The sequence below is a fragment of the Mobula hypostoma genome, chromosome 10 (genome assembly GCF_963921235.1).
Source record: "Mobula hypostoma chromosome 10, sMobHyp1.1, whole genome shotgun sequence".
Taxonomy (NCBI): Eukaryota; Metazoa; Chordata; class Chondrichthyes; order Myliobatiformes; family Myliobatidae; genus Mobula; species Mobula hypostoma.
Window position 1 is genome coordinate 111,626,428 of NC_086106.1, and position 12,338 is coordinate 111,638,765.

Consider the following 12,338-nt stretch of genomic DNA (forward strand, 5'->3'; position numbering starts at 1 on the left):
GTGGCAATCCAGGACATTTCTGGGCGGCATGTCCCAAGCATCCAGTGAAAGAGGGTACTCGTCAGCAGGGAGGGGAATCTTGACAGGTCGGTTCTCTCTTCAGTCAGCTTCTCCTAATTGTGTAATGCTCACAGCTTCCTTATCGTGGAGGTCTCAGACCCATGAACTTAAGGCGTTTATTGACTCTGGTGCAGCTGGGAATCTCATGGGCATCTCTCTAGCTCAAAGATGAGGAATTCTGACTTGGGAATTAAACGAAAATATCAACTTCAAGGTGCAGGATGGTCGAACTCTGGGCTCTGGCCAGATCCATCTTTCCACCCAACCCCTCCAACTGGTGCTCAAAGGCAACCATAGTGAAGAAATCTCCTTTTACCTGGTTGAGTTGCCTGAACTGTCACTGGTACTTGGTCTCCACTGGTTATCACGACATAACCCACAGATCAATTGGTCTCTGAAAGCACTCCAAGTGTGGGGACTGGCATTCCTGTCTACCCGCCTGGGTCCAGCTCAAGCTCCATCCCATGTATCACCTCCTGTGCCAGCTAAGGATGTGGACCTGTCTGCCTGTCTGGGATTCGGTCTGAATATGTTTTCAGTAAAAGGAAGCACCACCCTGCCTCCATACCGGCCTTATGACTGTGCCATAGACCTCTTACCTGTAACTAGTCCTCCCGGGGCCGGCTCTTTTCCCTCTCTCGTCCTGACCGGTAGCCATGGAGAATACATCAAGGAGGTATTGACCATGGGGTTTATCCATCCATCAACCTCGCTGGCAGGAGCAGGCTTCTCTTTCTTTGTGAGCAGGAAATATTGCAAGCTCCATCCCTGCTTCGATTATCGGCCCTCGAACAACTTCACTGTGAAGAACCGCTACCCTCTTCCCTTATTGGCGTCTGCATTCAAACATCTCCAGGGAGCAACCATGTTTTCCAAAATTGATCTGAGCAATGCTTACAATCCGGTTCACATGAGAGAAGGGCATGAGTGGAAGACAGCTTTCAACACCTCTAATGGCCACTATGAGTAGCTGGTGATGCCTTTAGGTCTGGCTGTATTCCAGGCCTTGGTTAACAATGTACTCAGGTCCATGTTGAACCAGTTTGTGTTTGTGTACTTAGGTGATGTACTTATCTATTCCTGCTCTCATCAGGAACACGTCCAGCATGTCCGGAGAGTTCTCAGGCGGATCCTCGAAAATAACCTGTACGTCAAGCTCAAATAAATGTGGGTTCCATAAAGACCAGGTGTCATTTTAGGCTATATGCTTGCCCCATCCAACATTCAAATGGCCCCTAGTAAAGTTCAGACAGTTTCAGAGTGGCGCAAACCATCTACAGTCAAAGAGGTACATCGCTTCATGAGGTTTGCAAACTTCTATCACTGTTTCATCTGGAATTTCGGCTCTATCGCAGCTCCCATAAATGCACTCACCAGAACGGCCTCTGTTGGATTGCATTGGACAGAGGGTGCAGACCAAGCATTTTCGGAGTTAAAGAGATGTTTCACCACTGCCCCATTACTGCAACACCCAGACCCATCATAGCCATTCATAGTCAAGGTGGATGCATCCAATGTTGGCATTGGAGCTGTCCTCTCTCAGTGCTCTCCCCTTGTGCCTTTCTTTCCCATTGCTTGACTCCAGCCGAAAGGAATTACGATGTTGGGAACTGAGAACTTCTGGCAGTCAAGGAGGCCCTGGAGGAATAGCGACACTGGCTGGAGGGAGCAGAGCATCCTTTCTTGGTCTGGACAGATCACAAGAACCTCTCCTACATTCAAGTTGTAAAGAGACTCAACTCACGTCAAGCCCAGCGGGCTCTCTTCTTCACACAGTTCAATTTCATCCCCACTTACCGTCCCGGCAGCAAGAATACGAAGGCCGGCGCTCTCTCCCAGTAGTTCGACGGATCTGAGGACAATGCCAATTCAGAGCCCATTCTTCCTCGCTCGTTTATTGCTGCTCCTTTGATCTGGGGGAAAAAGGCAGAGGTGAGGGCAGCCCAACCCGGGTCAGACCTAGTCCCGGTTGGGGGACCTCCCAACCGGCTGTTTGTCCCTGCTGCGGTGCTTTCCAAAGCGTTGGAGTGGGGTCACTCTTCCATCTGGCTGGACATCCAGGAATTCAACGGACTCAAAAGTTTATAAAGAGACAATTTTGATGGCCATCTATGTCCCAGGATCTCCATGACTTTGTATCTGCCAGTCCCACCTGCACTTGGAACATGACGTCATGCTAACATCCTGCGGTCCGCTGTATCCACTGCCTGTGTCCCACTGCCCTGGTACCACCTCTCAGTAGATTTTATCACTGGGCTGCCCCTGTCTGATGGAAACACCACCATTTTAGTCATTGTGGATCGATTCTCCAAGGCTGTCCACTTCATTGTCCTCCCTAAGCTCCCATCTGCTCGTGAAACTGCCACACTCATGGGTCAACATGTGTTCAGGCTCCACAGCGCCCCTCAAGACATGGTGTCTGGCCGGGGGCCACGGTTCACTTCCCGCTTTTGGAAGGCTTTCTGCTGTCTTGCAGGAGCCATGGCCAGCCTCTCGTCCCAATCTGATGCATGGTGTTGTTTGGTAAGGATTTCCAGGATTTAGACCCAGCAACAGCAAAGGATCATTAAAGATCCTCACCATCCGGACCTGCAGCTACCAACAGTCAGGACGAACAGAAGCCTGCGGTCCCACACCACCAGGTTTAAGAATAGCTTCTTGCCTTCAACCACAAACAACAGGAATTCTGCAGATGCTGGAAATTCAAGCAACACACATCAAAGTTGCTGGTGAACGCAGCAGGCCAGGCAGCGTCTCTAGGAAGAGGTACAGTCGACGTTTCGGGCGGAGACCAGTCCATTCTCGAACCAGCCAGAAAAACCCTAATCTTTCAAATCCCTTACTATCTCTTCTTTCAATTAGTCCTGACGAAGGGTCTCGGTCGGAAACGTCGACTGTACCTCTTCCTAGAGATGCTGCCTGGCCTGTTGCGTTCCACCTGCATTTTGTGTGTGTTGCTTGAATTTCCAGCATCTGCAGATTTCCTCGTATTTGTGTTTTTAAATCCCTAATCTGTACAGTTTAGCAATATTAGGACTACTTTAATCAATTTGGATTAAAATGAACTGTTTTGTCTTGTAATGATTGAGTACAGTTTATATTTAACATACAGTATGTTTGTCTTGTGAATGCTGCTTATATGATGCTGTGAAAGAGCCTGTGAAAGAGTTACAAGTAAGAGTTTCATTGCATCTGTACACACATATGCATAAAAAATCAACTCGACTCAGACCTTGATTTTGATGTTTTCAATTCAGACGTATTGAGGTACAATCTTAGATTGAAACTGTGAAAGAATGGATGACTCTTATTTTTCAGAAGTTAAGCAAAGAAATTTCAATCCATTGGAATTACTTGCCACTGTACCAGTTTTGGTTTTATTCATATTGACAACATACCTAATATATAAAAAGTAAGTGCAAGTTTAGTTTGATTTAGTACTATAGTTACATATTGTGATGCTTCCTCATGTGATACAATGCACTAGTTTACTACTTAATGTGCCAAGTTGTTTTGCTCTGTGATTCATGGTGAGATGCTTTTTGCTTCAATCAGCTCAATCTGTGCTCGAGTGAAAACAAAATATTTGACTGGGGAGGGGAAGGGGGAAGGGGAAGAAATGCCTGGCAGATCAGTTCAGTGGAAAGACAAACAGTTAGTATTGCAGATCAATAACCTACTGCAGAACTGATGGGTTACCACATTTAAAGGACGTTCGAGCAGATACATGGATAGAAAAGGTTTAAAAGGATGTCAGAAGCAGTATCAAATCAGGATTATTATCGCTAACATATTTGTTGTTTTGTGGCAGCAGTACAGTACAAGACATGCAATGTTAATACAAGTTACAATAGCAAAAGTAGGACATGGGTTTGCATAACAAAGCACGGCACAAGCTCAAGAAACATCTTGTCATCTTCCATCTGGATATGTTTCAGCTTTCTGGATCTAAAATAAATATCAACATTTTTGAGTAACTCACTTTCTTTTTTCATCTCAGAATTGGCCATTTCTGCCTGTGGTCATCTATCAGTGATATTAGAACAAAAGACATAGGAGCAGAATTAGGCCATATGGTCCATCGAATCTGTACCATATTAATGCAGTTCCTCTCTTCTCTCTGATCTGCTTTATATTTCCTAATGTTTGATCTACATTTCACAGTGCTTACATGTTCCTCTGCCTTCTCTTTTGACACACTCTCATTAACCCATCTATCAGATGGCTTCATCAACTACATCACCGTGGTAATCCTGATTTCACCCTTCTGGTGGTATTTCCTTTGTCCTATCTCATTCCGTACACTTTGCAACTTAAAACAAGCTCTCACTCACTCAGTTCTGACAAAGGGCCTTAGATCAGAAGCACTGACTCTGTTTTTCTTTTCATAGGTGATACTTACCTTGCTGAATTTACTTATGCCGCTGGCATTTAGGGCAGCAATGAAATTTTTCCACCTCTGTCTGTCCTTAGCCATCTTCTCTTTTGTGACCCAGGTGTCTCCATTTCTGCTTCTACAGCACAGCACCAAGTTGCCATTGGCCTCCAATATTTCCTCTGCCCTTCAGGCGTCCAATGAAGTGCTGTTTTGATGATGGAGTCGGCCTCTCCTCTCATCATGTGCCCAATCCATTTTCAATGTTTCCTCATGGTGATTGTGGCCATGTCTTCTTGACGACACTGAAGGAGTAGGGCACGGTTAGATCTTCCTTGGCCAGAAAGTATGGAGGATCTTCCAGAGACTCATAGTGTGGAATGACATCAGCTTGACAAGGTCGCTCTCTGTCATGCAAGGGTATGGACATTACACAGCTCTGGTACAGCTTCTCCTTGGTGTGGACGCTGTACTTGGTCGATCCCCATATGTCGCTCATTGATCTGAAGAAGTTTCTCGCCTTGCTGAGTCTGCTCTGCATGTTGTTCTTGGTCGCACTGTCCTGCCGAATGATGCTGCCCAGGCAGGTGAACCTGCTGGTGCTGGCAGTCAACACCATGTGCCTCGACGGGAGAAGGAGATTCGACATTGAGGGTCATGGTCCCGGTCTCTACCTGGCTGACTCTGAGTCCACCCTGTTCACCAGAGGTACTGAGTTTTCTCTTGCATGTGCTGTTATCTATGTGACCACTCTGGCCTCTACCTTTTCACCCGTTTGGCATGGGTAACCCTACCAAGATCCAAAGCACAAGGCCCTAGCTCTCTGGGTCTTTGAGGCAAGCAAGCCTCCAAACCATACGACATTTGTGGTCCTCTTGGAAGTTGCTGAATATAATCATATTTTATTTCATATCTGTATTTTACCCTCAAACTTTATTTTTTATATAATTCTTTGTAAGTGTTGAATGTTGCTTGATGTTGCATGTTACCCCAAAACACTCCAGCAAATTTCTAACACATGTAAATGTATACCGCAAATAAAGTTTATTCTTGATCCTCGAATATTTTGTTTTCAGCATTTTTTTCACAATATGTTGTCTGTTTTGATTAAGTCCTGCTCAACTTTTTTCCTAGACCAGTATAATTCTTAAAAAAAAATAAGGAAAGGGAAATTGAAAACGCAAGGCCTAACAGCAAAGCACTTTGTCCTTTGCCTCCATCTTAGTTGGATCTCTAAGAATTGTATTAATCACGTAAAATTCATAACCTGGCCACATCTACAAGGAGTACTGCCACAAGAAAGCAGCATCTATCATCAAAGGACCCTACCATCCAGTCCATACTCTCTTCTCACTGCTGCCATTGGGAAGGAGGTACAGGAGCCTTGGGTCCCACACCACCAGGTTCAGGAACAGTTTTTACACTTCAGCAATCACTTCAGCCAGAGTGGATAACTTCACTCACCTCGGCACTGAACTGTTCCACAACATATGGACTCACTTTCAAGGACTCAACTCGTGTTCTCAATAGTGTTTATTACATATTTATTTATTGGTATTATTATTTGTTCTTTTTTGTCATTGCAGTTTGTCTTATGCACATTCGTTGCTTGTCTGTCTTGGTGTGTAATTTTTCATTGATTCTATTGTGTTTCTTTGTATCTACTGTGAATGCCTACAAGAAAATGAATCCCAGGGTAGTATATGGTCGCATATGTGTACTTTGATGATAAGTTTACCTTAAACTTTGAACTTTTGAGATTTCAAGCATTACAGGACCCAATCTCTTGATGCGCTTCAAAGAATAGAATCATTCTGTTTATTCCAATAAATTCTGAGAGTTTCAGTGAATAGGCAGAGTTAGTGAGAGTTCAGAAAAACTGCTGGTGTTAGTAACTAAATGTTAGAACAGAACATAAGAAATCTGGGAATGGAAGCACTTGAAACACTGAACAAATTTATCTAAAATACAGTAGGTAAAATAAAGTCAGCACTTCAGTTTGATAGATGTGAGGAGGACAAGGGAACCAACAATTCATGTACAGGCCCCTTCACTGTCCAGGCGTTTACATTTTATCCTTTATGGGCTACTTCTAACCCCACTCACTCTCAAGGGAGAGGTGACCAAACACATCAGTGCCAAGAATATGAAGTTTACTGAAATTGCTTGCATTCCACAATGTTGAATTTGTTTTACAACAGTTCTATACTACAGCTCCAAAATAGTGATGGAAATGCTCAGTGCTGAGTTAAATCATAAAACACACATTGGACATATTTCAAAGCAAACATTAACATTTGTAGAGAGGAGATGCCAAGGGACACCCTAACGGAACTTGGCCAATATTTATCCTTCAATCAATGCTGTATAAACAAATTAAAACTTTGTTATTGCTACTGTTGGATGTGATTTCTTGCTATGCACAAATTGGTTGCTTAAAATGTTTACACGGCAAATGAGCTTGTAGTGATTTCCTGAGACCAAGAACTGCTTATATAAGACCATAACACCATAGGACATAGGAGCAGAATTAGGCCAGTCAACCAATCAAGCTGACTCCACCATTCAATCGTGGCTGATGTAATATCCCTCTTGGCACCTTTTGCTTGCCTTGTCCCCATAACCCTTATTAATCAAGAATTTATCTACCTCCACTTTAAATATACTAAATGGCGTAACCTCCGCAGCCTTCCGTGGCAATAAATTCCCCTGGCTAAAGAAATTCCTTCTCATTTGTATTCAATGGATGCCCCTCTATTCTGAGACTGTGCCCTTTGGTCCTAGAGTCCCTCACTTTTGGAAATAACTTCCTCACGTCCATTTTTTTCTAGGCCTTTCAATATTTGGTAGGTTTCAATGAGATCCCCCTTCATTCTTCTAACCTCCAGCAAGTAGAGGCTCAGAGCCATTAGACACTCTCATATGTTAATACTTTCATTCCCGAGATCATTCTTGTGAATCTCCTATGAACCCTCTCCTTTCTCATACAATGGGCCCAAAGCTGCTCACAACACACTCAGCGATTCAGAAACAGCTTCTTCCCCTCTGCCATCCGATTCCGAAATGGACATTGAATCTTCGGACACTACCTCAGTTTATTTTTAATATACAGTATTTCTGTTTTTACGCTTTTTTAATCTATTCAATATATGTAATTGATTTACTTGTTTATTTATTATTTTTTTAAAATTTTATGGATTTATTTTTTAAATTTTATTCTTTTTTCTTTTTGCTAGATTATAGACAATAGACAATAGGTGCAGGAGTAGGCCATTCGGTCCTTCGAGCCAGCACTGCCATTCACTGTGATCATGGCTGATCATCCACAATCAGTATCCAGTTTCTGCCTTATCCCCATAACCTTTGATTCCGCTATCTTTAAGAGCTCTATCCATCTCTTTCTTGAAAGCATCCAGAGACTTGGCCTCCACAGCCTTCTGGGGCAGAGCATTCCATATATCCACCACTCTCTGGGTGAAAAAGTTTTTCCTCAACTCCGTTCTAAATGGCCTACCCCTTATTCTTAAACTGTGGCCTCTGGTTCTGGACTCACCCATCAGCGGGAACATGCTTCCTGCCTTCAGCGTGTCCAATCCCTTAATAATCTTATATGTTTCAATAAGATCCCCTCTCAGTCTTCTAAATTCCAGAGTATACAAGCCCAGTCGCTCCAATCTTTCGACATATGACAGTCCCGCCATCCCGGGAATTAACCTTGTGAACCCACGCTGCACTCCCTCAATAGCAAGAATGTCCTTCCTCAAATTTGGAGACCAAAACTGCATACAGCACTCCAGGTGTGGTTTCACCAGGGCCCTGTACAGCTGCAGAAGGACCTCTTTGCTCTTATACTCATGTATAAGTATACTCATACTTACGTATTGCATTGAACTGCTGTTGCTAAGTTAACAAATTTCTCGTTACATGCCAGTAATAGTAAACCTGATTCTGAAGTGTGGTCTGACCAATGCCTTATGAAGCCTCTGCATTACATCTTTGTTTTTATGTTCTAGTCCTCTTGAAATGAATGCTAACATAGCATTCGCCTTCCTTACCACCGACTCAACTACAAGTTAACCTTTAGGGGATCCCGCACAAGGACTCCCAAGTTTTTTTTTGCACCTCTGATTTCCGAATTTTCTTCCTATTGAGAAAATGGTCTACGCCTTCACTCCTTCAACCAAAGTGCATGACTTTACGCTTCCCTGCACTATATTCCATTTGCTATCTTTCATTCCTGCTCTTTAAAGGTGTTGAAATACGGATATACTTCCACTGCTCCCTCTGTCTACTAGCACATTCTTCCTCTTCTAATGTTAATTAATTACGTCTTTCCTTAATATCTGCTCCAATTTAATTCTTCTATATGTCTGTATTTGTTTCCTTCATGGCTAAGGAACCCTTCTCCCCAGGTAGGTGAGAATTACAGCATTTGTTTCAGTGGCACATAATCAATTTACAATTCACCTTCAGAAAATTAATGACATTTAACACCTAGCACATGGATGAAACACAAATGGAGAGTTGTGTGGGAGGGAAGAGTTAGATTGATCTTGAAGTAGGTTAAAAAGTCAGCACAACATTGTGTGATGAAGGACCTGTGGTTGAATCTTCTGTGTCAGCTAGACCTTTGACATTTCCTTTTTAAAAAGATGACCCAGCTAAGATTATATACTAACCACTGTGGTCAATCTGTTTATGGCTTCCTGCCCTCCAGTACAAGCATGTTTTGAAACCTTTGACATATTTAAATATGTAATAAAGGGTCACAAAGAACAGAAAATCTGCAGATGCTGGAAATCTGAGCAACACACACAAAATGCTGGAGGAACTCAGCAGGCCAGGCAGCATCTATGGAAAAAAGTACAGTCAATGTTTTGGGTAATGAAGGGTGTCTGCTTTGTTTTACTGAATATGATTTAACTTTTTTTTAAACTGAATTTTCTCACAAGTTCAGAAAGTTTTGTTTTCTGATTTAAAGCATAACTCCCCAAAGACTGGAATATTCATATTTTATTTGCTCAAATAAACTTAATTCTGAGTTTCTCTTTGCAGGTGTTTCCAGCAGAAACCGGAGAGGTTTTTAAAAATGGTGAGTCCCGGTGCTTGCTTACGATTTTCACTATATGGGACTTTAAAAGCAGCAAGAAACTAATTGTTAGTTAATAGGTTATTGGCTAATTAATTATTAGCAGCCTATAGAAAGAAGGCTGGATCAGCTGGAGTGGTCACTTTGGACTGGACCAGTTTAGGAGTGGAGAGGGTTCAGTGTAAAGGTTGGGTTAACGGCCCAGTTTCTTGGGGAGAGAGCGGGGACTTTGAAAAGACCAGTCTCACTGATTGGATAATCGGAGGGAATTTTGTCCAATAAAAAGGCAGGTAAGGTTAAGTGAACACAAGAGACTCTGCAGATCCTGGAAATCCAGAGTAACAGTAACACCTGGAGGGACTCAGCAGGTCAGGCAGCATTAATGAAAAGGAATAAAGAGAGAATGTTTTGGCCCATGATCCTTCAGCGGGACTTATGGAGGTCTTAGCCTGAAATGTCACTTCTTTATTCCTTCCTATAGATACTGCAGGGCCAGCTGAGTTCCTCGGGCGTTCTGTGTATGTTACTAAGTTTAAGTGGGGTGGTCTTTTGGCTCACAGACTTCGGCCTTTTGATGTGGGATTGGGGAACTGAGGTTGTAGTTCATCACTCTGGTTCTTTTGTCACAGAGTCATAGGATCATATACCACAGAGACAGGGCTTTGGGCCCATCACATTTGTACGGGCTTTTATACCCATGCACACTAATCACATTTGCTAACATTGTGGCACTATCTATCTAGGCCTTGTCTGTTTAAGTGCCTCCTAAATTTAGTGATTTACCTTAAATCTGTGATGACTGGTTATTGATCTGTCAATAGAACAGTTCTTACTCAGTCAAGGATGTTCACAACGGATAGCAGTATCTAGTGTCACCATCTATTCATGTGACTCACTATAAATCCACCTTTCTTAATTCCAGAGGAATAGAGGTTAATTTGGTTTGGTTCACTCTTACAGCTGCCTATGGTAAAGTTAAGAAGTTGGATCTCAAGGTCTGAGTGACATTAGTAATTCTGAAAAATATTTTGGAAATTTTAATAATATCAATGATTTTCCAGCCTTCTTATATCTGGCAGCGTGTATAGATCTTTTGCAAATGTGGTATGCCCTCTTCATACCTCAGAATATTCAGAGCAATGACTACTCTGAACTATGTTAAAGTTGTATAAAATGTTGGTGAAGCTCAGTTTGGAGTGTTCTGTCCACTTCTGGTCACCTACCTACAGGAAAGATATCAATGTGATTGAAAGAGTGCAGAGAAAATTTACAAGGATGTTGTTGGGACTTTAGGACTTGAGTTCCTGGGAAAGTCTGAATTGGTTAGGGTTTTATTCCCTACAGTATAGAAGATTGAGGGGAAATTTGATAGAGGTATACAAAATTATGAGTGGGATAGATGGGGTAAATGCAAGCAGGTATTTTCCACAGAGGTTAGGTGAGCCTAAAACCAGAGGTCATTGGTTAAGGGTGAAAGGTGAACTGCTGTAAGGGGAACTTGAGGGGAAACTTTTTCACTCAGAGGGTGGTGAGAGTGTGAAATGAGCTGCCAGTAGAAGAGGTGGATGTGGGTTCAACTTCAAAATTTAAGAAAAATTTCAACAGGTACGTGGATAGGAGGGGTATGGAGGAGTATGGTCCGGGTGCCAGTCGATGGGACTAGGCAGATCAATATTTCAGCTCAGACTAGATGGGCCAAAGGGCCTGCTTCTTGGCTGTAGTGCTCTGATTCTGCTGAATTAAACTAAATCCCTTCTGCTTGGACAACCCACATCCCTCCACTCCTTGCATATTCATGTTGTCTATGTAACAGCCTCTTACTTGCCATTTTCATATCTGTTTCCACCACTGCCCCTGGCGACCTGCTCCAGGCACCAGTTCCTAAATAAAGAACAACAACGTGGATCTCAGTTGAACTTCCCTCTTCTCACCTAAATGTATGTCCTCTAGAACTTGACATGGGTTGGGGGTAAGATTCTGACTGTCTGCACCAGGGGTTCCCAACCTGAGGTCCATGGTAGGGGTTCCATGGTATAAAAAGGTTGGGGATCCCTGGTCTACACTATCTATGCCTCAGATAATTCTATAAATGATCATTTCTTCCCTCAGCCTATGATGGTCCAGAGAAAACATCCCAGTATTGTCCAACCTCTTTTTATAGCTAATGCCCTCTAACTGAGGCAGCATCTTGGCAAAACCTCTTCTGGACATTTTGCAAAGCGTCCACATCCTTCCTGTTATAGGGCCAGCAGAACCGCACATAATACTCAAAGTGTGGCCTGACCAATGTTTTATATAGTTGTGACATGATTTCCTTGCTCTGACCCTCAGTTTGACCCAACCAATGAAGGGAAATATGCCATAAACCTTCATTGCCACCCTTTCTACTTGCATGCACCCCATGGACTTGGACCCCAAGAACCGTCGTGAACAATTGTGTCTAGGACCGTTTTCTCTTGAATGTTAAAAATTAGGTAGAAGGTGAATCAGTGATCAGGGCATTGAGTATAAATTTGAGAGATTGTGGTGCAGCTGTACAGGGCACAGGCAAGGCTGTACATGGAGTATTTATTTATCAAGAACAGGGGTTCCCAACCTGGGGTCCATGGACTTCTTGCTTAATGGTTTTGGTCCACGGTATAAAGAAGGTTGGGAACCCCTTCTCTAGAAAGAGTAGAGAAGAGATTTATAATGATGTTATCAGTACTTGAAGAATTAAGCTATAGGGAGGTTAGATAAGCTAGGCCTGTTCTTTCTTGTACTATAGGAGTCTGAGATAATCTTAGAATCATGAAGGACATAACTAGGGTCAAT

At 42.9% G+C, this 12,338-nt stretch overlaps 1 protein-coding gene across 2 annotated transcripts in view; it reads left to right on the plus strand.

Moving 5' to 3' along the window:
• Positions 1 to 12,338, plus strand: part of LOC134353405 (interleukin-13 receptor subunit alpha-2-like) — a 73,609-nt gene that overhangs the window by 59,583 nt on the left and 1,688 nt on the right. The window contains exons 6-7 of one of the 2 annotated variants that reach the window (XM_063061431.1): positions 3,379 to 3,472; positions 9,491 to 9,527. In XM_063061431.1, the coding sequence (XP_062917501.1) occupies positions 3,379 to 3,472; positions 9,491 to 9,527 (131 nt within the window). The remainder of the gene's footprint in view (positions 1 to 3,378; positions 3,473 to 9,490; positions 9,528 to 12,338) is intronic. The other variant, XM_063061432.1, reaches the window with a different exon arrangement.